At 44.5% G+C, this 24,426-nt stretch overlaps 1 protein-coding gene across 1 annotated transcript in view; it reads left to right on the forward strand.

The window, feature by feature from the left end:
- FNDC1 (fibronectin type III domain containing 1) overlaps window positions 1-24,426 on the forward strand; it is a 112,246-nt gene that overhangs the window by 11,137 nt on the left and 76,683 nt on the right. Inside the window, exons 2-4 of the mRNA XM_061130167.1 lie at window positions 17,006-17,200; window positions 19,517-19,603; window positions 20,030-20,098. Coding sequence (XP_060986150.1) covers window positions 17,006-17,200; window positions 19,517-19,603; window positions 20,030-20,098 — 351 coding nt within the window. The remainder of the gene's footprint in view (window positions 1-17,005; window positions 17,201-19,516; window positions 19,604-20,029; window positions 20,099-24,426) is intronic.

Here is a 24,426-nt window from a genome sequence, read left to right on the forward strand (position 1 = left end):
CCTGCCAGAGAGTGTTAAGTTCTGAATGTTTTTACACTGATGTACCTAGAATTGTAAGATTGACAAGTGAGTGAAGTCACTCAGTTGTGTCTGACTCTTTGCGACCCCATGGACTGTAGTCTACCAGGCTCCTCTGTCCATGGGATTTCCCAGGCAAGGGTACTGGAGTGGGTTGCCATTTCCTTCTCCAGGGGATCTTCCCAACCCAGGGATTGAACCTGGGTCTCCCGCATTGCTGGCAGACGCTTTACCATCTGAGCCACCAGGGAAGGTTGACAAGGGGAACCACCAAATTTGTCCAAGGACTTGGCCTGGTGGGTGCACTTCGAAGCTGATGCAGTCTGCATTATGTTCCTGTTTAGTAAAAGTTGGGATGTGTGACTATCTTTCTTTTATCTAGGTTGTGTTCCCTAGTGGAGATGTCTAGGTGGCAGCCTGGCTTTCCCAGAGTGTCTGACTTGCTGACACTCTTTGTGTCATGGAAAGCTGCCACATTTTCTTTCTGCTGTAACCACCCCCTGGCCCTGCTGCTTTTAATACCATTTTCTGTTGACTTCCCTGGTGGCTCAGCTGGTAAAGAATCCGCCTGCAATGCAGGAGACCTGGGTTCGATCCCTGGGTTGGGAAGATCCCCTAAGAAGGGAAAGGCTACCCACTGCAGTATTCTAGCCTGGAGAATTCCATGGATTGTATAGTCCATGGGATCGCAAAGAGTTGGACATGACTGAGCGACTTTCATGTCACTAACCTACCCAACAATTTCTTTCGATTATTTTCTAATAGACCGGGAAGGTTGAAGCATTTGCTTATGTTGAATAACTCTCAGAATCCATAAACGTACCTACAGATATTGATGCAAACCACAGTGAAAGGGAAGAGAAAAGAGGGATGGAGAATATGATGCTCCCTGACTGAGACCTGGGCTGATCCCGTTTTACAGTTGTCATGACGACCCTTTGACTCTAACACCCAGGAAGGAAGACCTCTGGGAGATGAGACACGGCTACTGTCTGAGCCTGTTGTATGTCTCTCTTGTGTCTCTGAGATCCTGTGAGAGGTCTCTGGGATGAGTTCCACAGGGTCCACTGATGCTTTGAAGTAGTAATGAGTTTTTGTTGCAGGGAACAACTCAGTAACATTCTGAGGGATAAAGGGCAGACTGGATCAGAGTTTTAAGAGATTCAGTCCAGTTCAGTTGCTTAGTTGAGTCCGACTCTTTGTGACCCCATGGACTGCAGCACGTCAGGCCTCCCTGTCCATCGCCAACTCCCAGAGTTTACTCAAACTCAATGTCCATTGGGTAGGTGATGCCATCCAACCATCTCATCCTCTGTCGTCCCCTTCTCCTCCCACCTTCAACCTTTCCCAGCATCAGGGTCTTTTCAAATGAGTCAGTTCTTTTCATCAGGTGGCCAAACACTTTAAGAGATTAAGTCCAAACATTTAAGAGATTAATGTTCTTTTAGAATTCAAGTTGTGGAAAGCAGTGGCCAGTGCTCCACTCATGGGAGCACTGAGGCCATACTTTGTTCTCCGGTCATCCCTAACCTTCTGACTCTTGATAATGTATATTGTTAGTTGCACTCAATATATCCGATGTTTCACGTCAGACGCCCTTGTTCCTCTTCTCAGATGCCAACAGGGTGTTGCCTTCAGAAGAATGAACACCTCTGCATTTTGTGTATATCTTTGATTGCTTATCTTGTATCCCAGGGCAGGGCCTTGCTTAGTAATCCCGTCACCCAACTGACACATTCGTAGATGCCCACCCTGAAGGTTGGCTCCGTGGTAAAGAATCTGCCTGCCAGTGCAGGAGACGTGGGTTTGATCCCTGGGTCAGGGCGTTCCCCTGGAGGAGGAAACAGCAACCTGCTCCAGTATTCTTGCCTGGAGAATCCCATGGTCCATAAGTCACAAAGAGTCAGACATGGCTGAGCGACTGAGCATGCATGCATGTTTGAAGGTGGAGGAACCTGTTGGGGTTTGACTGGGGAGAATCATCTAGTCATGGGAAGGATTGAAGGCTATTTTAGACACATCGCTGATAGGCAGACTGAATAGGGGAAATGGAATTAGATGACCCAACTTTCAACTCTCAAAATTTAAAAATTTCGAATAAGTACATTCTGTGAATTAATTCCCAAGAATGAGGAAGGTGAAAATCCAAAGCCCATTCATGCTTTGTGAGGAGGGAGCACTGGCCCAGAGTCCAGGTACTGGGAATCCGGCCGGGTCATTTTCTTTTGGGTTGAAATAGGTGACATCAATTCTGTGGCTCTTCTCCCTGTATCTCATATTTGTTGAGTGCTTTATGATTTTCCTTCACATTTTATTCTCACATCAATCCTTTGAGGGTAGCTGTAACAAAGGAAGAAATTAAGTTTAATATTTGCAGAGTGAAACTTCAGTGGCGTATTTGCTTGGTTTGGGGCTTTGAATAGGGAATATATATGCTGTGCTCAATCTTGTCTGACTCTTTGCAGCCCCATGGCCTGTAGCCTGCCAGGCTCCTCTGTCTATGAACTTTTCGAGGCAAGAATACTAGAGTAGGTTGCCATTTCCTACTGCAGGGGATCTTCTCAACCCAGGGATTGAACCCACATCTCTTGCATCTCCTGCATTGGCAGGTGGATTCTTTACCACTAGCACCATCTGGAAAGCACTTGAATAGGGTGGACATGTCCTAATTACAGGTGGAGAAAAACGGGCTCTTCTCTGTCTTTACTTGACACTGATGGATATTCTCTTCTTCTTGAAAATCTCTCTACCCCTGTCTGCCACGATGCAACCTGAATCCTAGTTCTCCATTTTATCACTAATATTTCAGATTTAAAACAACTTTGAGTCGTCCTTTAGACACCAGTGTTCTTTGGGTTCCATCAGAGATGCTAAGTAGACGGTTGAATAACCCTGTGCTCAGAGGAAAAGCCATTCGGGAACTATCATCACATGAGTGGGGTTTTCATTCCTGGGACTGGATGTGCTAACTTGGAGAAGGCCCCGGAAGTGCACGCGAGAAGAGAGTGGTTCAGAGTGGGGCTTGGAAGCACTTGAATGTTTGAGTCCTGGCAAAGGGGGAGGAGCTGAGAAAGGAGACCAGCGATGGGGAAGAGAAATCAGGAAGCAGGGTGCCCCGGAAGGCGGAAGATTGTGGGGTTGGAGGACAGGAGAGGGGCTTTCAGGAGGAGCATCATTCATGTGGCTGGAAGTAGGGTAAGTCCAGGACCAGGAACGAGGATTCGGCAGCGTGAGGTCCTCCTGACACTGACAAGATGCTCGTTCAGTGCAATGAGCTCCCGTGTCCCCGTGAATTCAGCTTCCACTGATGACTCTCAGTCTCATACCTTTGGATCCGATTTCTCTCCAGGCCTCCACTTATTCCTTGCAGCTACAGTCAGGGCTGAGAGGCAACCTGCCGTAGTAGGAAGAGCGTGGTCTGTGGTTTCAGATACGCCTGGCTGTGACCACTGTCACCTCGTAGCTGTGTGCCCTCGGCAGGTCACTCAGCTCTCTCAGACTCAGTTCTTTCGTTTTTGTTTTTGGTGGTGCTGGGTCTTTGTTGTGGCGTGGTGGGCTTTCTCTAGTTGCATCATGCAGGCTTTCCAGTTGGCTCAGTGGGGAAGAATCCACCTGCCAAGCAGGAGACATGGGCGTGACCCCTGAGTCAGGAAGATCCCCAGGGGGAGGAAATGACAACCCACTCCAGGGTTCTTGCCTGGGAGATGCCATGGACAGAGGATCCTGGTGGGTTCCAGTCCACGGGGTTGCAAAGACTCTGACATGACTTAAGCGACGTAGCCTGTGCGTACGAACTCTTTTTAACCACCTGTGGGTCCCTAGTGCATAGCTCAGAATCTGACACGTCGTAGGTACTCAGTAAATATCTGTTGCAGAAGTAAATGAAATGACTGGACTTAGTTGGCATGTAACACGTGTTCATTTCCTTTCTTCCCCTTTACTGCTCACTCTCGTTTTCCCTTTTCACAAATGGTCCCATTGCAGTACTTGAACGTTTTGCTTATCGGGTGTGTTGTGAATGTTTTCATGTCCACTGCTGGTTTATTTGCCTCTAAACCCATTCATAACCAGTAAGCTATTATCTGAAATATTAAAAGATTTTAAGTATGAAAATATATTTTAAAAAGTGATTATCCCCAGCCATCTGGGTTGTCACTAGATCCGTGTGGCTGGCTTCTGGTTCTGTCTGTCTCAGTCACCCTGTTTTATACCTTCCTCTCCATAGCATTTTCTTGGCCTCTCTTCCAAGGGTATTTTTTAGGGAGCTCTGAGTAAGATGAGTGGTGATTTTAGCGACAGTAATGCCCAAGTATTTAACATAGTTAGACAATGACTTTCACATTTTGGGACAAGGAATGAATTTTCAAGGAGTTTTTTTTGGCTGGTGTGTCAAGCAGTTTGTAGTAGGCTGAATTTAAGCTGGACCAGAAAACAATGATTATTCTTTAAGAAACTATTTCTCAGCCGCGAACTGAATTTGAAGAATGTGCAAAATATCCCACAAAAACCTGAAAAGTACTGGTTTCTGGGTTTCTGCTGCTGGTCAAAAGCAGGCAGGAGTCCTGTATTCCCTTCTCTTAGGCATCTTCTTTTCAGGGTCCTTTGCTTTCTTCTGGTTGTCATAAATAAGCGTCTGTCTATGGAATTCCTCCAATTTCATTTCCCTAAACCATTCTGGGGGCTTCCCTGGTGGCTCAGCAGTAAAGAATCCACCAACAATGCAGAGGACACTGGTTTCAGATGCCAGTTCGATCCCTGGGTCAGGAAGATCCCCTAGAGAAGGAAATGGCAACCCACTCTAGTATTCTTGCCTGGGAAATCCCATGGTCAGAGGAGCCTAGTGGGCTATGGGCCACAGGGTCACAAAGAGTTGGATACGACTGAGCAACTAAACTTTTACTTTCATTACACATACGGCGTCGTCCCTATAAGGGGACATGACTGAGCAACTAAACCACCACCATCAAACCATTCTGGAAAGCTGGTGGTTTTGATGGGGAAAAATTCTTGTTTTTGTCTTGAAACAGTAGCTTTTGCTTACATTGCTTCCTGAATAAAATGGCCAAGGGCTGTAAAACCTTAACTACTAATGATCAAGTTCTGCCAGCTCTGCTGGTTCGGTTCACTCTAACTTCTGGCTGCATCAGTGTCCTTACTCAAGTCCATGGCATACTGACAAATAAAGCATTGACATTGTCAAAATCAAATTCCTGGAGTGGATCCCTTAAAAACAACAAACAGGAAGAAATAAAAGTTAAAACAAAGCAACTTTCATTTAGAAATTAAGAGAAGAAAATGACTTGTTTTTATGGACCCAGATAGGATGTTATCAAGCAGCAATGAATCGGGCTGCTAATAACACGATATCTGGTGAGCAGTGGCTGAACAGGTTAAGGAATCGTTTATCTTACTCATCAATAAACTCAGGGGCAGAGAGGCTCACAGGGACCCAGTATTTTCACTCTGCCACTGCAGGCCAGGTCATCATTCTCAAACTTGTCACTTGATTGATGCTGCGAGATGGCTGCTGCATCTCCAGGTATCGTATTGACATCCCAAGGCGGGATTAATGGAGGAAGAAATAGAAGGCAAAAGCACAAGACAGCAGATCTTGACCCCTCCGCCCCCCTTTTTTTAATGCTTTTCTGGAAGTGGCAACAGTAACTTCCTCTTAAATGTCATTGGCTTGAATTGACCACGTGGCCATCCCTCACTCAAGGGAAGCTGAAGGGTCATGAATATTTTGTATCCTCGCCTCTGCTGTAGAAGACGGTAAGAGAGGAAGAAGCAGCTGGGCATGGCTCTTTGGTACCCACAATGTCTGTGCAGCAGTTTCTGATTTCAGTGCAGACTGCTAAACTGTTCTTAATTAGCTGGGAAACTTGGCTTGCCTGGGACTAGTGAAAAATTCAACTTAAAACATCTCAGAAAACATCTTGCGGGCAAAGGCAAATTCATCTTAAGAGTGCCCTTTGGGCTTGAGAATTGGACTTTAGCTTTGCCACTTGCTGTTTGTCATGAAGCAGAATTCTTTGCTGCTTCACTTTTTTGTGTTTTTCTGCTCTGTTGATATTCCCCAAGATGGTAGTGGGGCGGGGGTGGGGGGGGGGGGAGAAAGAAAGAAGATAATGGAGGGGAATAAAATGAGGTTAAACTAGATTAGCAAAATATTCTGGCTTTCTCTCTTTACCCCAGTTTTCCTCCAAATACAAACAACCGAGAATCCAGAACATTCTAAGCAAACTTTGTCCACTTGGAGCTGTTAACCGTTGAGGTGATGAGAGAGTGCTTGAATGACAGCCCTGTTTACTAGCATCAGAGGACTGTGGCTGCGTCGAGGGTGCAAGTGGCCTTGGGTGGGAGGTTGGGGGACCAAGGAGAAAGCCCTGCCCATGTGACATCGGACTCTTCTCCTGAGAAGTCCTCAAGTGCCCGCAGGAGTGCCTGGCAGCCTCGAGCACAACCAGCTTGCATTCAGCCCCCAAGGGGAATAGTTTCCCAAAGCCGAGTATGAGGATCAGCTCTGTCCATGACACGAGGCCTCCTGAAGCTGGTCCAGCGTGGAGGACGTTTGCATAGGGACAGATGCCCTGTGGCGCTGACAGTCCAGAGGGGATGGAAAAGGATACAGACAAACTCGTACTTAAGGATCAGCCAGTGACTGGAGTTTTGAGATTTGGAGGCTTCACTGTTTGGCTTCTTTGAGCTGATGGAGAAAAAATGTGATTCACAATTGTATGCAGTGACCATCTTGTGCCCGTATAAGCACAGTGGGATGTATGCATGCGAGTTTAGCCTTTTCATCTGAGTAAAATGATGCATTGTTGTTATAAAAATACTAGAAAATGCCCAAAGGGGCCGGGGTCTCAGATTTAGCAGAGGCCATGGGTGAGATGAGGAACAGGACGCGGCTAGCCCCTCTGGTCATTGGGAAACCCGGCCAGGGGCTTCACACACACACGAGAGTTGTCTGGGTCATTTGGAATCTCCTAGCTTCTCCGTCTACACCCTCACCAGGTAACTATGACGGGACATAGTTGCCATATTTGAGGGCATGGGGTGGAATCCAGTAAGTCACCGTGACTGGGAGAAGTCGACTGGCTTTTGAAGACCGTGAACCGAGGTTAAAGTCCGGAGATCCTCCGACACCCTTGATTTTCCCAAGGGACTCGGGACATCTGCTTGCCTCGGTGTTTCTCTCTGCAGGAGGCCGGCATTGTGTGGTTCCCAAGGTGGGGTTAGAGGTTCTGTTGGCAGAGCTCTTTTAGCTCGCTGGAGTGTTTTTAAGTTTAAAGACTCCAATGACCTAGAGTTTGGTTTCACTTTTTATTGCAGGTCTCCCTCAAGAGCCATGCCAACTGTGGGGGACACTTTAATGGAACCCCATGCCTAGCGTGAAATGTCAGAAGAGGAGCCAGGCCACTATTTTAATACCCAGACTCTGTCTACCCAGCCCCAGCTTTCCAGGTGGAAAGCTCAACCATCTGTCAATTTTACTAGCATTGGTTTTACTTCCTACAGTTGCAAAACACCATGTACACCCCTACTCCTTTCTTTTTTTGAAGGGAAGGTTCATAACTATTTGGCAAATAGAATTCCAACATTCATTTGAAAAATTATTTAAAACTCAGTCATTTCGTTGTTTTGCCCACCCATTGCCAACCATCTGGATATTTCTGCATTTCTGGATGGATATTCCTGTGCTATTTGGGATCTTATGGATAATTGTTGGATTTTTCCAATCTTCCTCAGAATCATAGTCAGACTTGTAGATCATGTTGCTTCTTCCCCCAAGCTACACTGCACTTCAGTACATCATAACCTTTCTTGGCATATCGATGGGATTTTTGGTCAAACATTCGTGGTTACACTGAGATTTGTGTTTTCTTCATTTCAGAGTCTGGGAACTATTTGGCGGTTTCCAGTGGAAAGTCAGAATTGAATTTCAAACAAAGAAGCAGTAGGGAGACTTACATAAACATGAAGGTTTTTGTGCATTAAAGAGCAATCCTTGGTATACTTAAGAAATAATTTTACCGTTTTGGGGTTTTTAGGGACCGGTTTATTTCACAAGCTCTTAACATTCCTTTGGGGGTTTTCTCTGTAACCAGGGTTGTCCCCTCCTACTCCGCGGCCTCCCCTGCCGGACTGGGTGGGCTGCAGGGAGCTCTTAGCTGAGAATGGCAGCCATTCCTGGCTGGTGTTTGCCTTCATGTCTTTGGGCGTGTCTCCACTGGCAGCCTTTTGTGACTAAATGTACTGGCTGCTGGGGTAGCTTCAGAAAGTTATTTTTGACTTCCATAGAAGATTTTGATTAATAGGCTCTTAATCCGTTAGGTTCTGACTGCAAGTGGCGAAAGCCCAACTTGAACTAATTTAAATCCCAGAATCCACTGGCTCATGAAACTGCACATTGGGAAGGGCAGTGGCTGAGCTGGTCTGACGGAGCCCTAGACTCTTTCTCCATCCCTGGTCTCTTCTCCGCGGGACAATAAAACTGGTCACCCACAATTCCAACCGGAGGCTAAGGCAGTGGCCAGGGTCCAGCTCCAATGAGAATGTTTCCTGTGAAGACTTCAGGGCTGGATGGGGTCACAGGGACAGAGGTCTGTTACCAGGAGAATTGGGGGAGGCTTCACTGGGTAGGAAAAATAATGTGTCCATCACACAGTGCATTTTGGGTTTCCTGCTGTGCAGAGATTTTTTTTTTTTTTTTTAGGGTCTTGGGACTCTATAGAAATGTAGTCTCTCTAGGGAGATTTTGGATTCAATTATTTTTACTCCAGGGAATCCTGAAGCGCTGTCTGTATGTGCTTAGTCACTAAGTCGTGTCTGATTCTTTGCGACCCCATGGTGTGGCCCACCAGGCTCCTCTGTCCATGGGATTTCCCAGGCCAGAACACTGGAGTGGGTAGCCATTTCCTTCTCCAGGGGATCTTCTGGGCCGAGGGATCGAACCTGCATCTTCTGTGTCTCCTGCACTGCAGGCAGATTCTTTACCCACTGAGCTACCTAAATGCCACCAACTCCAGTGAAAGATGGCAGAGATGGCAGCTGAGAGAAGCCTGACCCCCTCTGGGCATTTGAATGAATCTCTTCGGGCTGAGGCCAAACAGGATGAGAAGAAAGGGAGGAGAGCAGTGTGGACTTCAACTCTTTCCATCTCATTTAAGCCATGAGGCTGAGAAGCCTTCACTCTTGGACTTTACACTTTCCCCAGGCCTTTTATGATAGAAGGTACTTACATTGAAACTTGGTATTATATCTTCAGAGTATCTCCGTGCTGTTCTTTCATCTCATTGCTTAAATCCTGTGGGCTGTTTTGGATCCCATGAGCTTGGACAAAATTTGAGATTGAAATAGAAAAGGCCAGAAGTAGATTCCCAGGCTAGAGGTCAACTTGGCTTTGGAGTTGGTTGAAGAATGAGGCTTCCTCTTTTCAGAGCTTTTGGCGGGGGGCCTGGGGGGGGCTCCCCACCTACGACCCCAGGAGGGTACATGGTGGGACAGTGATTAGTACTGGGGGAGGCTCTGAATGAGGGGGACGTGGCCTGGACCCTCACTCTGAAAAGGCAGCCACAGTTGACCTCACACTGATGGTCGTGACCAGGGGGGTGAGGGGACAAGCCCCTGGGGATGCTCGGGAACTTCCATTGTCCTCTCCCCACGCTCCTCATCCTGTGCTCGCTCTCCTGCTGAACATGAGCTGATTGGAAGTGTGAGTGGTGACAGCCCAGCCTCAACGCCTCTGCTTTCTCCACGCGGAGGCATTTATGGATTAGCAGAGACAGGCACATTGGTCTCCTCTTGGAGTTCATCTTGCAGAAAGGATGCTTCCACTTTCCACTCCTGCTTGCCCGTGGTGGGGTTGTGGGGGTGCTCTGGGTGGAGGCCAGGCTTGCTGCTCTCACCACCCCCACTGTGAGGCAGTGATCGTGAGCTGATCTACTCTGCAGGCTCAGCTGTGTCCACCTAGAGAGGGAAGGGGTACAGAAAGCTCCACGGTGGTCACGCTCTAGACCCACCTTCTCCAGGGCAACCTCATCGGTAATAAACCCGAGAGTTTGATTTTCTGACTCCTGGCTTCCCTGGTGGCTCAGTGGTAAAGAATCCACCTGCCAATATGGGAGACATGGATTTGATCCCAGGGGTTGGGAAGATCCCCTGGAGAAGGAAATGGCAACCCACTCCAGTACTCTTGCCTGGGAAATCTCATGAACAGAAGAGCCTGGTGGCCTATGGTCCATGGGGTTACAAAGAGTCAGATGCTACTTAATAACTAAACAACAACACCTACTTTCTTAAACTGATTGAGCTTAGATGTTCATAAGGACTGCTTTTGTCCCTCAGGCTTCAAATCCAGGGAAAGCTCCTGCATACATTTAATCAGATGAGATAAAAATTATGTGTGATTTGTTATTTATCAGCTCAGGAGTAACATATAGGTCCTTTTTCATTACTGTCCAATCATTGCTATTTTCATCATTGTCCATTGTGGCCATTTAACATAATCTATAAATTGTGTAGTACATGTTGTGAGTTTTGAGAACCAAACAGATTTTTCAGATTTGGTTTTCAAGTCAAATCAAACTGCTATCGTCTGAGTCATTTTTCTCAGTAAGTATTACTGCCTCAGAACATACTGGGTTCTACCTATTCAACATTTTACCAGTTGGATTTTCCACCTCAGCTGTGGGGTATAGCCTCATTGTTGATGATGATTCTGTGAGTGGCAGCTCCATCCAGTGCTGTCACAGAAATGAAAGAATTTGAACATGTTTGTCAGCTACTGTTTTGTTGATAGATGGCGGGTTGGCTGTAAATCCAGCTTAAAGTGTTCATTTTTTCCTCTGATGTTTGTTGAACTCTGTGCGTCAACACTTTGGTGTAGCAGATTTGGCTAAAGTCCATTAAGTTGGGAAGCTATGATGGAGCAGATACAGAGGAAGCATGCAGGTGGGTCAGTGGGGGCTTCACAACTTCTCCCTCAGATCTGCCATCCGTCTACCTTCCTTTCTCCTTTTCTTGTCTGAAGAATGTGAACAAGTACCTGTATGATATTTTTTTAAGGCAAAACAAACAAACAAAAACAACACTCTGGATCCAGAAAGATTCACTTACTATTCTGAATCATAGTCTTAAGCATTTCTCCATGAATGGTGCCTTTTTGGGATCATTCTTACCCTTGATTCATTGTATTAATGGATTCTGAGCTTTTCTTCTCTTAATCTGAGAAATTGCCCTTGGTAGAGAGCTCTCTTTCTAGAAGCATATTTATTTCCAGCCCTTGTGGATAGGCCTGTACCCTGAAGGATGGGTGGTGTGTCTGCACCAAGAATCTTGAATGTGTTCAGTTTGCAATTCACACACACCTCTCAAATCGGCAGTGGGGACTTGGTCTGTGATGGTTAGGTCGGAGCTGAGTACATGGAAGTCATTGGTTTTATGAGCAGAGGAAGCCTAGGGAACACCTTACACTCCCCTCCCCAGATCCACTTGGGTCTTCTCTACTTTCTTGGAGCCCAGGCCAGTTTTTTCACAACCACTGGGTCTCTTGGGGGAGAGAGGGACTTTTGGAGGTGGGAGATGAGCCCTTGAACAGATCTGTACCGTAAGCCTTTAGGGGCTGGGTTAGTCCTGGTTCTTCTCCAGACTTTAGCCTTCATCTTGACCTAGAGCTCTTTGAGATGGACCCAGACTCCCATGGGAGTCTCAGAATTGAAATAGGACATTGGGAAGTTGTCAGGGTCAGCAAATAAATGGTTGCTCCCGGAGTTAAGGTAGAGGTCACCAACTGGCGGCCAATGGACTGAGTCTGGCCAGCTGGTGTGTGTGTGTGTTTGTGTGTTTGTGTGGGTGTATATGGCTTCTTCATATAGTTTTTTTTTTTTTTAACACTTAAATGGAGTATAAAATGGAGAAATATATAAAATGGAGAAATTTCACACAAAATCTGGGATTTCCAGCTTCTTAGAAAAACCTCCAGAATATTGGACAATCTGGGTCCTGAATTCCTTTTTGTCAGCAGGTGCCAGAAACTAAATTGTGCCTTCGTATAGCGTGTACATTCCTTCATATGTCTCCATTTATTTGCTCCATCTTCCTGGTCCTCGGGGGGACTCTTGGCTGACCTCATCAGTCCAACCTTAGCATCTTTTCATCAATCCATCAGTCATTTACGTGAGTACTGAGTGTGTGGTCAGTATCTGATGCCCAGATATGTGCCAGAGTGGGGAGGTGGGGATGGCGCCCTGTCCACTGTGATAAACGAGCCCTGTACATGCGCAGGCCAAGCTGGCCACGGGTACCTAGTTCTGCACTCAGCCTTCTTGAGGGCTTTTGTCAGCCCTGGAGGATCCCTTGAAGCTGCTCTGTGGACTCTCCAAGGATTGACATGGAGGAGCTCTTGGAATCTTGGAACCATCCTTGAACAGATGTGCATCCATACTGTGGCCCTTCAACTGAATTGGCCTCCAGGGCCAATTGAATGAGAGCAGGAGTTTGGAGCCGAGACCAAAGCGAAAACTCCCGGTGCCAACTGTCCCTTATTTTTCATTCTCAAACAGATCAATAGGGGCCTCAGGGGAGCCATAGCACTGAAATGTCTAGCTTGGCAATGACCAGGTATCTGAAATGTCATCAAAATACCATTTTGCCACTTAGTACCTGGTAAAATATTCTTGACTCTGGATGGGGTTTACTGGTATGAACTGTGGAATGAGTTTGCGGTGGTATGCGATTGTTTGAGTCATAGCAGACGCTGCTGGCTGCTGCTTCTGTCTTGAGCACCTTACCATCTGTCTCCCTTCAAAGACAGCCTTGACTGGGGGGAGATGGGGAAGGACAGGGACAGGAAATTCTTTGTACTTAATCTAAAATCCTGGCGGCTGCAGCTTGAACTCACTTCCACATTTTGCCTTCTACGGAGATGAGAAAACAGCTTGTCACGGCCCTCATGTGTTGAGTACGCTTTGTGAGGTCACCTCCCAACGTCCCCTGTATCGAGCCATGTAATTCCTATCATGTTGACTTTGGGCTTGTCCTTTTTCTCTTTGGAGAAGCAGTTCATGGGATGTGTAAGCTTTAAAGAGTATACCCTCATTACCTTAATCAGATGAGGATTCTGAAAACTGTTCCAAGAGGGTTCTGTGCTTCATTTATCTAGCAGTGAGGATGGTCTATGAACACTTACAAATAAGTAAGAAATCACTGTCATGTCTCAACTTTATGCTACTAGAATGGTACTCCTGAAACACAGAACCCAGAATGCAGTCTGCAGACCCTGAAACCCGCTTCACACTTCCTACGTTTCATTTAAGGAATGAAGTCATGAGACCTACCAAATGATGATCAGGGATAGAAACCATCACCATGTTTCTAGTCCCAAGAATAAGTCTTCTGTCGAGTAACCCAGGTTCATGCACGTTGATCTGCACCTGCCTAGAGCCGTTCTTCCTTAATTAGAGGCTGCTTTGATGGATTCCTGCAGAGCTAAGGCACGTAGTGAGGAGTGGACCTGGAGCGACCACAGATTTCCTTTCACCCGTCCTTCCTGTTCTTTTCATCCAAACTTTTCTGAGTGAGGCATGGGTGCTGTTGGCCAGGCAGCATCAGCAATGACATCAGTTTTAAAGCTCAAAGTTGATGAGAATCCAGGGAATGATAATGCCCCTTAATTAAGTCACTGTTGTATTGTGTGTAATTGGCCTGATTCGTGTGTGTTGAGGGTGGTGTCAGGGAGGGGTTTTGGCCTAAGGTGTTTGGAGAACCTTAAATTCAGGACTGATTTTATAAGGCCGTTGACCCTAAGGGGTGATTTCAGGATCCCCTAAAGGCCTTTGTGTTTTAGAAATGACCTTCATTAGGTAACTCTCTAAGACCTAAAATGTCACTGCTAGAAAGCTGTTACTTTGGCCCAACGGCTTCCCTGGTGGTTCAGATGGTAAAGAATCTGCCTGCAATGCAGGAGACCAGGGTTCAATCCCTGGGTCAGGAAGATCCCTTAGAGAAGGAAATGGCAACCCTCTCTAATATTCTTGCCTGGAGAATTCCATGGACAGAGGAGCCTGGTGGACTACAATGCATGGGGTCGCAAAGAGTCAGACACAACTGAGTGACTAACACTTCTACTTCCCTACTTTGGCCCAAGATTTTGTTATGCAAATGTCAATATCATTCACTTACTCCATTCCTTCCAGGGAGAGGAGCCAACTAGGACAGACAGCAGGAGGTGAAGTGACTGTGGGTGAAGGCAGAGTGCCCCTCTGAGGGGGAAATGGTATGAGAAGGTGGGGTAGGTGGTGGAGGAAAGGGTAAACCCAGCTGGAGCTCTCACGATTGGTTTTAGGATACTAGTGGCTTCCTAAATCAATTTTTCATGGGTGTGGTCATAGATCATTTATGAGCAGGGACAGAGTCCAGGGATCTGTGAGCTGTGGGAAGAGCCGGGCATTGCAGTTGGACACAGCAGGGTTTGCATTTGGTCCTACCCCTGTCCAGCCGTGTGACCCTGGACAGTTCTCCTAACCTCTCTGTTCCAGGCCTTGCTTGCTGTCTTCATCTGCCATGTGGAGGGAGCAAAGAGCACCTCCTGGGTTGTGTGTGTTAACAGCATCTTCCGCAGTGTGAGTTTCAGGCAGAGGGTGGTGGGTGGTAGGCACTCAATAAGCCCCCCTTTCTTGTCCATTTCCCACTCCCATTTTTATACTTTAGAGTTGGTTTACACCAGATGGCTTTTTTTTTTTTTTGTGTGTGTGTTAAAAATGCTGACAGTTACTGTGTTGAGACACATTGATGGTGCTTGATCACTGGCAGGAGGAGAACAAGCAAGGTCTTGCGAGGACACATTGGAAACTGATGGGGTAAGCGGAACGCAGTGATGTGCATTCAGTTTTGATGACCCAGGGGGATTTGCCTCTTGTTCTTCTTTACTTTCCTCATCTTATTGGAGCTCCTTGAGGTCCTCAATGTCCCCCTTACCCTTGGCGGATGCACCATTTGACTGCAATTCTCATGTGACTTAGAAATGATTCCATGCTGTGTCCAAGGACAGAGATGAGGCAGAGCAGGAAAGAACAGTGAGTGTATTTATGGATTGTTCCTTTTGGATGTCAGTAATGAACGGGAATCATCTTCAGACCGAGGTCACTGTGTACGGATTGAATCACTCGGGCAGAGTGGAAAACATGATGGTGTTAGGGCCTCACAAATCTCACATTAGAGACTATCTGTCCAGGATCGAACTTTCCTAAAGGGAGGTTTGGAACTGAACTGTAAAGAAAACCATTGTTCTTGTATTCATTCATTTGTTTTCTTCCTTAGGAGAGTCACCCAACCATTTCGAGGTGTTGGAGTCCTTGCTTTGTTTCCACGATGTTTTGGTCAGGGTGAAGAACAGGATTCTTGGGAGTGATTTCTGCTATGGCAGGAAATGGGGACTGCTGCTAGAGAAGGTCAAACCCATGGCAGAGAATGGGGGGAGGTTTTCAAAGTGAAGCCTTGGAAGAAATAAAGGAAACTGAGGAAAGGGAACTCCTGTCCTCCAGCCAAGAAAATCCTGCAGATTTCCTTGTAGGCAAGGAAGGTTCATGAGAATTAAGGCAGAGTCGCCATGATTGCTAATTTTAAATATCCAGACGCTACCAAGTGGGCTGTCTTTACTGTCTCCTCAATTCAGAATTTCCCCGATGGCATTAGGCTTTTTGTCCTTGATTTCTCCCGTCTCACATTTACAGGCCCCTCACCTCTGATGTTGGGGAAGAAATGCTTCCTGGGCTTTGCTCTATGCCTGTCCTCTGACATTGTGTTTTTGTCTCCAACGTGGACACTCTTTCTCTGGTGCCTCAAAAATTATGATATTCATACTCTATTTTTTCATTCCTTGACTTTCTTTAGTGGGATCCCAGGAGTTCTCTCCTTTTCTTATCATTTTCCTCCTAACGCAGCAGGGTAATTTTGGGAAGAATAAGGGATGTATGTTAGAATCAGCTATACTTATTTTGTTCAGAATCTTCATTAGTGTTAAAAATCACATACTAACCAATCTATGTGTTGTCGTGAAACACTCCCCTTTCCCTCATTTCCATGAGAGTCTAAATTCATTTTTCTAAGTGTTCTGAAGTTTAAATGTTTCTGGGTTTTTTAGATTACCTTTTTTTTTGCCAGCTGAGAATGCCTTGCATTGGTGAATAATCAGTTTCAGATCCAGGTTTGCCCCTACGTTGACTGTTGTGTGACTATTTAGCATCTATTTATATCACGTTGCACTGTGATGTCAGTTATATTATGAGCTGAGAGATTGTGTTTGACAAAACATTATGTTTCATTTTGGTTAGTTTGGAAAACCAAGAACTTCATCAATGAAGATAAAAATGTTGTGCTTCTTGATAATTTTTCTGTCTTCTTCTGGGACAAAATATGGAAACATTTAAATTAGTGACCTGCAGCTAAAACCAGAGGTTTGCTTCTCTTTCAAGATGTCGATCTTGATTTGTTTTCTTTGTGGAAATGACTGATTCTCTACCCCGCCTTTAGATACAGTGGATATTCTTCCTGATCATGAGAGTTTTATGTTGTTCTTCTCAGGGTGGTTTTAAAGATTGTCCAGCTGTACCATGCCAAATCCTGAGAATTTATTAAATATATGAATGCTTCTGGAGAGTATGTCAGATTACTATTTTGTTAATCTTGTCCTAGCAAGGCAACACAATCAAGCTGGGGAATGCCTAGAGTTTATTTTGATTTGTTTCACTTTTGGTTTAAATTTACCACTCACAGTTCTCTGAAATGCATAAGAGGTTGTGGGTTTGGTATGTTTGTTTTTCTGTCACACTATAATGATGTCCAAACATGACGGTACTTGAAGTCTTTAGGATCAGACAGATGGAAAGTCGTTTGCTCTTTCGCTAACCATGTCAGAGAACATTGGAAAAAATTCGTTTTCCCAGTCTGCCCTTCCTGTAAGTTGATAGTTGCGCTGTTTGCATAGCTGACCACCCACTGAAGCCAAGGCACGTGAAACTGCTGTCCACTAAAATGGGCCTGAAAGTCACGTGGGACCCACCCAAAGATGCTACCAGTAGATCCGTGGAGCATTACAACATTGCCTATGGGAAGTCACTGAAAAGTCTTAAATACATCAAGGTGAATGCGGAGACACACTCCTTCCTTATTGAGGATGTGGGTAAGTGACACTCTGTCTTGTTCCTGGTCAGAACTAACTGTCCACCTCCATTCTCCTTCCATTCTCAGGCTGACTATTTGGGAGACAAAAATGGCACCCACTGGTTCTTTGGTTCTTGGGTAGCCAAGGTGAAGAGCCTGTTAAACAACAGCCTTCATCTTGCTCATGAGCTTCCCATCCTGCATTTGAATTCCTGGATCTTTCTCCAAATTGATGTAGGAAACAATTCTTAGTTTCTGGATGTGCTTTTGGAATATACGTTGATTCTTTTTTAGCTCATAGAAACTTGACTATTGGCCAACTTTGTAGTCTGACCTTGAGATTTCTAATTTATAAACCAGTTTATAATTAGGGATTAGTTAAACAATGTGTCCCTGTAGGGGTGTACTGTGTGTCTTGCTTTGCCACATCTGACTCAGATGTGGCATTAACATTTCTCCCCGTTAAATTTGCTTCTGGAAGTTTGGAGTATTTAACATTTTGCCAAATATATTGTATCAATGCAGGTGTAGGTAGTTTTGAACTTAAGCTTTAAGCTACCTCCAGTGGATCCTCTGTATTCCCCTTTCTCAGTCCCTCTGGCCTGAGACCCCATATATTCTACAGTCATCCCGTGGTCCAACCTTAAGACGGATCCTACAGAAGTCACAGAAGTCAGCACCTGTGATAACCAGGTGCCCCTGGCCACGTTAGCGTTCTGCTGCCCTCCCTCGGTGGATCAAAACCAGCTCGTGGCTCCTTAGTTTCCTCGTCCAGAACACTTAGTCCTTCTCCACCTCCTGCCTTGTGCTATTAGGCTTTCTGGGAGCAGAGCAGAAGGTACACAGAAGGGAGACACAGGGGGACAGATTCCCGTCTTCATGGCTCCAGCTAAACGTACATTTCTCTGAATCTCCTCCATATTACCAGGGCCCCAGAGTCTGACCGTGATGTTAAGTGGAGATCTTATCCCACAAAGGCATGAGCAGGGTCCCAGTTTCTTGCTCAACCCTTGGGTTGCTAGGTTGACTGCAGAGAAGAAAAATATGCAAAAAGAAAGCCCTAGAACTCCAAGAGTATCCCCACCCCTCCCCTGCACCCCGCCCCCGGCAACTTCCTGATGAAAATCAGAAGTTTTCTGAAGCAAAACAGAGACACTTGGATGAAATTTCTTTGAAATACGAATAAGCTCAGAATGAAGAAAGTGCTGGCGATGCCTGGTTTTGCTTTTTGTCCAAACCTACAACATTTCCCAGTTGGTCCAGCAGGTCGTGCCAAACCTTAAATGCCATCAAGTCCCACCGTGGTCAGACAGAAGGCAGACCAGTCTTGAGCCCAGTAGGGGTCCCGGATGTGTCACTGGTCCTGGACTGCTGGCTTGAGAACTGAAGTTTTGTGAAAGGAATGTTCCTCACTGGGAGAAATGCAATGATCATTATTGCCTTTGACAGAACTCTTACCTCTCCAGCCCTTTATCCCCTCAAATGCCCACAAACTTTCATCTCTTAAAGGAATTGGCACCTTTGCTTATCTTTCACATGATAATAATTCATTTTGAGGAAAACCAGCACTACCAGAGTTCTGCTTTTCAAAACTGTAGGTTCAAGGTACCCTTGCTTTGTAATATGGTGTCTGGGTTTTCTTTTGTGTCCCAGCAATTTCAGGATATCAGCTAGAGACCTTCATTATGTAACCTTGATCCCTAGATGCATGTCAAAAAGTGTAGTCCAGTTATTTCAGGTGTAGCATTTCCAAGGTCTCAGGAAATGTTTTTTCTAAATCTTTTGACTGTTTTGTTGAAATAGTCAAAGAAAACCTGCACACATAGTAAGGGAAATATTTTGTTGTGAAAAGAAGAAAATTTCATGAGGTTCTACTTATTGCAGTGTAGATTTCCCATGTGCTAAATTTCATGAGTTACACTGAAATGTTCTTACAATTTTTTTGAAGGTTGCCATTGGGAAATAGTCTTTGTCGTTACTAACACTATAGGTTAAAACATTATTTAGTGGACAGTGTGTGTCTGTTTCCTACATTGATTTCATGTTAAAAAAATTTCAAAAGCTATTTTTCTTGACTGCTCATGAATCCAGGTTTATTACACATGTCATATGCTTTGTACTAAATAAATTTTGTGTTCTTTTGGTCAAGTGTGCTTCAATTGCCTGAGACCAATGTTAGTGATTTTGATTAAAGAAAAGAGAGAAGGCTATAGTTGGATTGGCCTCTTAATTCGGTTTTTTATATTTGGTTATAACTGGTATGAGGAAGACAGTGACTTAAACTGTCATTCTTGGAGATTTGAAACGGTGGCTTGACATGAACCGTGTGTTTCAGAACCGGGGGTAGTGTACTTTGTCCTGGTTACTGCAGAAAACAGCAATGGAGTGAGCCGTCCCGTTTACAGAGCGGAGAGCCTGCCTGGTAAGTCTTACCTTAGAATTGGAGGCTATGTTTTTGTGACTTAGATTGGGAAAGTCTTTGCTTCTTCAGGTCAATGCAAATTTAGAAATCATTAAGGAGTTCCTGAACAAGAACTTTTTAGACTTGTATAGCAAGCTGAAAGACTGCAAATTAGGAGAGATTTATCCCTTCTTCTAAAGTACTTTTGATATAGGTTACTAGTGTTTTGTCTTAAGTTTGGGGGTACTCACTACAGTTAACCATGTATAAAAGATTGAAAATATGTGTTGTCCATACAGTTTAGGGGTCAGGTCACTTGTATGGCCTGAGCGGATCCTTTGGCAGACTGTTGAGAAGACCATTGAAATGTACATTGAGGGATGAGTGAAGTGTGGAAAATCCAGCAGTCCTCCTTTCTAACGATCAAGTTGCATTTTCCTAATTTAGGAGGTGAATGGATCAAGATTGATGGTTTTCCCATTAAGGGTCCAGGACCATTTAATGAAACCGTCACAGGTACTACTTGCTCATTCGGTTCATGTCTTCACTGAAGCACCATCTCGAAAGAGGGCTGTGCTTCTGTCACACACATGTGCTCACAAATCTTCATTTAGTTCCCATTGCTAAACTAACACACACGCCGCACAGTTTTGGTCGATCTGCACTGCACTGGGTGGACCAGACTGCAGCCAGTATTGCTCATTCCTCACCGCTCTTTCATGTTCTGGTGTGGGGGTATGTCCTTGTCTATATCCAGGGGTACTGTTGCTCTGTTAACAGGCAAATATGGTGGTTGAGATGGCAGTCCTGGCCCGATGAGGATATTTATAGCTCTTTTATGTGTGGATGCAGAAACGAATGGAGCCCACCAAACAGTGGCTTTATTGGCTAATATGCTGCATCCAGGCTTTCTCTCTTTTTTGATGCACGGGATACTTTGTGATACGTTCGATAACCGGCCTCCCATCTCTGCTCCATATTTGTATTCATGTGTGTTTTATCATTTGGATGCGGATGTTGTCTGACCATATCGTTTTACTTGTTGAGAGAAGTGTTGACATTTCTTGTTGTGTCGCTTGAATATGTTTAATTAATGGTTAAACAGTAATGCAAAATGAAAGCAGTTATTTCAGAGTGTGGTTGAGTAAATATCCTAAAGGCAATGTGGCAAGGTGTGGTGTTTTTAAATACACCAATCTGGTATTATTGTTGAGAGGAAGGTGAGTATGTCGAAACCAGTGACCATAATCTGCCTCTCAGGTCAGATTTGATGGGTGTAGGCAGTTTTCAAAGACCGTTTTATAAAAATAGGGAATGGAAGAACAAAACAGCCTGAAAAGGAAACTGGATTTTGGGAAGGGTGATGTGTTCTTGTTCAAAATGTGGGACTTGATGTAATGGACCTGTCTTATAGGTGATTGGTGATGAGGGCAAGAGGTAGGCGTGGGTTAGGAGCCATGCTGAAGAGTCAGAGTTGAAGCAGGAAGAGTGATGAGAGGCTGAGAATTAGAAGAGACAACAGTAAGGCCAAGGGTCAAACTTTGGAAGACATGAACAGTGAGAGAGTCCAGAAGGTAGTACACCTAGAAAATGTGCAACATAGGAAGGGTGTTTATTTTGGAGGTTGTCTACTCCTACAGACCCACATGTAAACATTCACAGGCACATATACACCTTTTACTGACAGATATACTGTGCCTTTGAACCTTAAACTTTGTCTTTTAAATAACCATTTTATTTTTAATCATCTTCCTGATAAAGCTTTTGAATGGCAGTTTTAGAATGGGTAATATTTATTCTTAAGTAGTTCGTTTCTTATGCCATCTTTAATAGAAACAGGCTTGTGTGTGTGTGTCCTTCCTGAGTAAGCATGTGGTATAGAACCCTGGGAATTGAGAATCACAGACAATTACAGCCCAGCTCACTACTGGATTTATGACTGTGAGATCCTTTAACCTCTCTCTGCAGGAGCCTCTGTGGGTTCTTGATGCCAAAGAATGCTCTCTATAATATATAATACTGTATTTGTCATACATGGTGTTAAGAAAGATCCTGGAAGAAATTTTTTAGTGTATGATGTAAAGCAGAGCTTTAATAAAATGCATATCCAGAATGAATAAATTTAGCTCCAGGAAAAAAAAAAGACATTTCATTGTTAATGAAAATAATAAAAATAATTTATGAGAAATTATCAATAAGTGACCAACGTTGCATCTGTACCTTTTGAAATAAGGCCTGGTAAATAGGCTATGCTATTGAGGAATGGTTAATGTATGATAATCCCATTAAACAAAAGAAGCACTATTTTTGATTTGCACATCAAACATGGTAGAATGAACAATGTCTTGCACTTACATATAATACTTTTTTCCCCCAAATGCATGTACAGTCTATTTTGATGTAATAAAATACACAGTCTTTAAATGCAAAAAAACAAAAAACAAAAAAATGCCCCAAAAACCCAACAACACAAAGGAAGGGATTTGTCCTAGAAACACAGATATTAGCATCTGCACCTGGTATGACACCCCAAGGGTTGGCTCTCATTCTTTGATCCATAATACCTCACTTTCTTCCAGTGTTTATTTGAAACCAGAGGAAAATCCATTCTTATATTCTGCTGGAAACCATGGCTTCTGTTCAGATTTCAGAAGGCTTCTTTGCTGGTTGGAAACCTATCTTGACCTCATTGTCTTTACTTAAAAATAGAACTTAATTATGTAATTAATTCATTCAGTGCCTGTGGTTTTCCAGGCACAATTCTGGGTGCTAAAGATACAACAGTGAATAAGATTGACAAGGGTTTGCCTTAAGACTATATTCTAGTGGGAAAGAAAGACAGTAATTGTTGTTGTTCCATTGCTAAGTCATGTTTGACTCTTCGCAACCCTGTGGACTGCAGCACGCTAGGCTCCTCTGTCCTTCACTATCTCCCAGAGTTTGCTCAGATTCATGTCCATTGAGTTAGTGATGTTATCTAGCCATCTCATCCTCTGCTGCCCCCTTCTCCTTTTACCTTCAGTCTTTCTCAACATCAGAATCTTTTCCAAGTCATCGGCTCTTTGCGTCAGGTGGCCATAGTACTGGAGCTTCAGCTTTAGCATCGGTCCTTCTTATGAATATTCAGGGTTAATTTCCTTTAGGATGGACTGGTTTGATCTCCTTGCTGTCCAGGGGACTCTCAAAAGTCTCCAGCACCACTCAAAAAGCATCAGTTCTTCACTGCTAAAGTTTTCTTTCTGGTCCAACTCTCACATCTGTACATGACTACTGGAAAAATCACAGCTTTCACTATATGAATCTTTGTTGGCAAAGTGATGTCGATGGCTCGGCTTTTTAACATGCTGTCATAGCTTTCCTTCCAAGGAGCAAGCGTATTTTAATTAATGAATGGCTGCCTTCATTGTCCAGAGTGATTCTGGAGCCCAAGAAAAGAAAATCTGTCACTGTTTCTATTTTTCCCCCATCTATTTTCCATGAAGTGATGGGACTGGATGCCATGATCTTAGTTTTTTGAATGTTGAGTTTCAAGCCAGCTTTTTGACTCTCTTCTTTCACCCTCATCAAGAGGCTCTTTTTCTCCTTTTACTTTCTGCCATTAGAGTGGGAAAGAAAGACAATAAGCAATGTAAGCAGAGAGTCAGGTGTATAATCCGTATGAGTTTGGTAGAGATGCCTTAACAAAATATCAGAGACTGGTTATCTTAAACAATAAATATTTATTTCCTCACAGTTCTAGCAGCTCGAAGTCCAAGATGACGGTGTCAGCAGGTTTGATTTCTCCCCAGGTCTTTTTCTTTGGCTTATCTTTCCTCTGTGGCCATGAATCCTTGGCTTCTCTGTGTCCAGATTTCTGCTTCTTCTAAGGACACCAGTCAGATGGGATTAGGGCCACCTCTGAAGCTTCATTTTAACTTAGTCACCTCGTAAGGCCCAGGCTCCAAATGCAGTCCCATTCTGAGGTAATTTGGCTTAGATCCTAAACATAAAAATCTGAGAGGGGAGGGATACAAAGTTTAGCCTGTAACATGATCATAAATTCCTTGAAACATGAGCAGCACTGTATATAGAACAAGATGGCGGCACCAGGCTGAGACCCCATGGGACTGTCTGGGACGCCACACGAGGGGGATGAAGATGTGTGGTGAGTCCTGGAGGCGGGCAGGACCTGAGTGATCTTCAGATGGTCACTCATACAAATGTGGATGCTCTTATAGGACTAAGCAAAAATGCAACTCTAGAGCAGAAGTTTTGGCTTCCTCTTTGGTCGCTCATCACATATCTTTTTGTTAGAAAGTGGTCTTGGCATTTAAACATAAAATCTCTCCTGTTAAGCTGTAAACCCATATCCCTTTATTTTGTCCTTGGGGAAAAGATGTCACAAGTCCCTTCACGTATTGGAATCCTACTATTCAGCTTTTCTGAAGACTTTTCTGAAGTTGTTCTAGCTTTTCTTCTGTGACTGGATCTAGGGGATCTGCTCCGTGCAGAGCCGGGCACCGGGAGTCAGAATGAGAACCATGGTCCATTTCTGCTTCCAACCAGACCATGGGCTCAGAGGGCAGTTCATGGGCTTTCACCAAGCTGTTCATCTGGGAAATTTTAGCTCTCAATAGGCTCATAAGTATTTTTAGTAATGTTGTGGATTTCTAAAAACTGAATCCTTTGTGCTTTCCTTAAGCAATGGAGCCCAAACAAGACACAGAAGTGAAATAAAAAGTTTGATTTATACTTCATATTTTCTTTCCATTCTATTTTAGTTCATGAAACTTACTAATTTTTTTTTTTGACAGTTAAATTACAGCTCAGACTCATGTTTAGCGAAGAGTTCACAATTGGCCATT

Source organism: Dama dama, chromosome 26 (genome assembly GCF_033118175.1).
Source record: "Dama dama isolate Ldn47 chromosome 26, ASM3311817v1, whole genome shotgun sequence".
Taxonomy (NCBI): domain Eukaryota; kingdom Metazoa; phylum Chordata; class Mammalia; order Artiodactyla; family Cervidae; genus Dama; species Dama dama.